At 54.8% G+C, this 2,451-nt stretch overlaps 1 protein-coding gene across 1 annotated transcript; it reads left to right on the forward strand.

The window, feature by feature from the left end:
- Positions 1-1,091: 1,091 nt before the first annotated feature.
- Positions 1,092-2,160, forward strand: LOC310772232 (hepatocyte nuclear factor 6-like; the record flags this gene model as incomplete). Its single annotated transcript, XM_083664652.1, has 1 exon — positions 1,092-2,160. A coding segment is annotated over one exon (1,069 nt), but the record flags the coding sequence as incomplete, so codon positions are not given.
- Positions 2,161-2,451: the final 291 nt, after the last annotated feature.

Here is a 2,451-nt window from a genome sequence, read left to right on the forward strand (position 1 = left end):
TTTTCTATCAAAAGAAAAGGTAGCCTACTGCAGCCTTCGTTTGGTTAAACCGCCACACATTTCTAATGGGGGAGGGGGGGGTGCTGCAGGCGGCTGAGGAAGACTGGTAATCAAACAATATGACCAAGATATTTGAATGAATATATAGGCTAGCTAGTAGAATTATAATCTCGTTTGCAGCCAAGACGTAGCCTATATCTAAATGACATGGTCTGAAGCAATTTGGCTTTTTTTGCTTCCTCGAGAATAATCTCTGTGTTCCCATGCAGGCCCAATATTTAAAAATCAACTCCAAATGAACCCGGAAGTTTACTTCATTTGCACTTAATAATTTAAGGAGGACCGATGATCGAGCCTCATTATTGTCTTAATGAATGTGGCATTCTCCTGACAACAGTCGACAGAGGAACGTTCGGTCTTGTAACGATTCCATTTCCGGGTGTCGATTCTGGGAGGATTTATTAGAAACCCTCTTTAGCATTTTAAACCTATGCTAAGGCTACTGAATATGGGTTATGAGTGCATGGCTTTAGCAGGTGGCTTGATAGGCTACCTCCCTTCCTTAATAAGTTATCTGACGTCAGAGCCATGGGGCGGTGCCTGTGCGTGTGTGTGCACGCGCATGTGGTGTGTGTGTGTGTGCGTGCGTGCGCGCGTGCATGTGTCTGCGTGCGTGTGAGGGAGGATATGGCTGTCTCTTCTGCGCATGTGCAGAGCGTGTTCTGTGCTGCGGTGGAAGAGGGGCTGGAGAGACACGGCTAGAGAGATGGCGCGGCACCCGACCGGAGCGCAAGGACTGCTGGCTGGCGGTGGGGGGGCTTGAACTGGAGAACCAGAAAATAAACACCAAAAAAACAACAACAAGGAAAAACGAACCTGACAAGGAGTTCCCTTTTTGGAAGAACAGCATCGGAGATAGAAAAAACTAGATAAATATCAGGTCAATAATAGGCAATTAATAACGGAGGTTGCTGCAAGAAAAAAGAAAAAACAACAAAAGGAAATAGAACTTTATTGGACGTGAGGACTTGTGGACGCCAGCTACCTGCGGTAGGTCAGATAGATGGTTTGTCCACAGCGCTGCCCGGATCATGAACGCCCAGCTGTCGATGGAGAATATTGGCGACCTGCACGGAATGAGCCATGAGTCTGTGGGCAGCCACGGCGAGCTGCTGAGCGGCCACAGTCCGCATCATACTCGGCCGGTCCACCGGGGTCTGAGCCACCGCGCTATGGGCATGGCGACCCTTCTGGACAGCGGAGACTATCACCCCGGACATCATGGACACCTGCACCCGGCCATCAGCATGTGCGAAGTCCCCCCAGGCATGAGCGCCAGCAGCACTTACACCACCCTCACCCCGCTGCAGCCCTTACCCCCCATTTCCACCGTGTCCGACAAGTTCCCCCCGCACCATCACCACCATCACCCCCACCATCCCCACCCGCATCCGCACCAGAGGATCCCCGGGAATGTCAGCGGCAGCTTCACGTTGATGCGCGAGGACCGGGGTCTGGCCCCTATGAACAGTCTGTACCCCGCATATCATCACAAAGACCCCTGCATGGGCCAGAGCCTCTCCCCGCTGTCCGGCTCGGGGCTGGCCAGCATACACACCTCCCAGGCCGGCATCCCGCCCTACGCGCACCCCGGCGCCGCCATGCCCGGGGAGAAGATGCTCACCCCCAGCGGCTTCGAGGCGCACCACCCGGCCATGCTGGGCAGACACACGGAGCAGCACATGAGCTCCTCGGCGGGCATGGTGCAGATAAACGGCCTTCACCACCACCCGCACGCCCACCTCGGCGCGCAGGGGCACGGACAGGTGCTCGGGAACAGCCGGGAGCAGGCCTCCGGGCCCGGGCAGCTGGGGGGCGGTGGAGGCGGTGTGTCAGGGGGACAGATGGAGGAGGTGAACACCAAAGAGGTGGCTCAGAGGATCACCACGGAGCTGAAGCGCTACAGCATCCCCCAGGCCATCTTCGCCCAGCGGGTGCTGTGCAGGTCCCAGGGGACCCTGTCCGACCTGCTGAGGAACCCCAAGCCCTGGTCCAAGCTCAAGTCCGGCAGAGAGACCTTCCGCCGCATGTGGAAGTGGCTGCAAGAGCCTGAGTTCCAACGCATGAGCTCGCTCAGGCTCGCAGGTGAGCGAAGCCTCGGTAAAGCCCCCCTCTTTTGCTTTCATCTTTTGTGTGTGTGACACTGTGCTGCTGGCGAGGACAGACGCTCCAACAGCATGGAGGGAACATTGGCCCTGAACGCTGCTCTATTGAGCAATGGGGGGCGTCCACTGTTGGACACTTATACCTTCGCAAGTGAGGCCAACATTGATTTGACTTTTCGTCCATTCCATAGCCTATTTTCATCATTTTAATGGACAAAAAACAATAAAGCAAAGTTTCCAGAAATCTGTCAAAGAAAAAACAAAACATAGCATTCAAGACAAATGT

This window comes from Poromitra crassiceps, assembly GCF_964638095.1.
Source record: "Poromitra crassiceps genome assembly, contig: HAP1_SCAFFOLD_2587, whole genome shotgun sequence".
NCBI lineage: Eukaryota > Metazoa > Chordata > Actinopteri > Beryciformes > Melamphaidae > Poromitra > Poromitra crassiceps.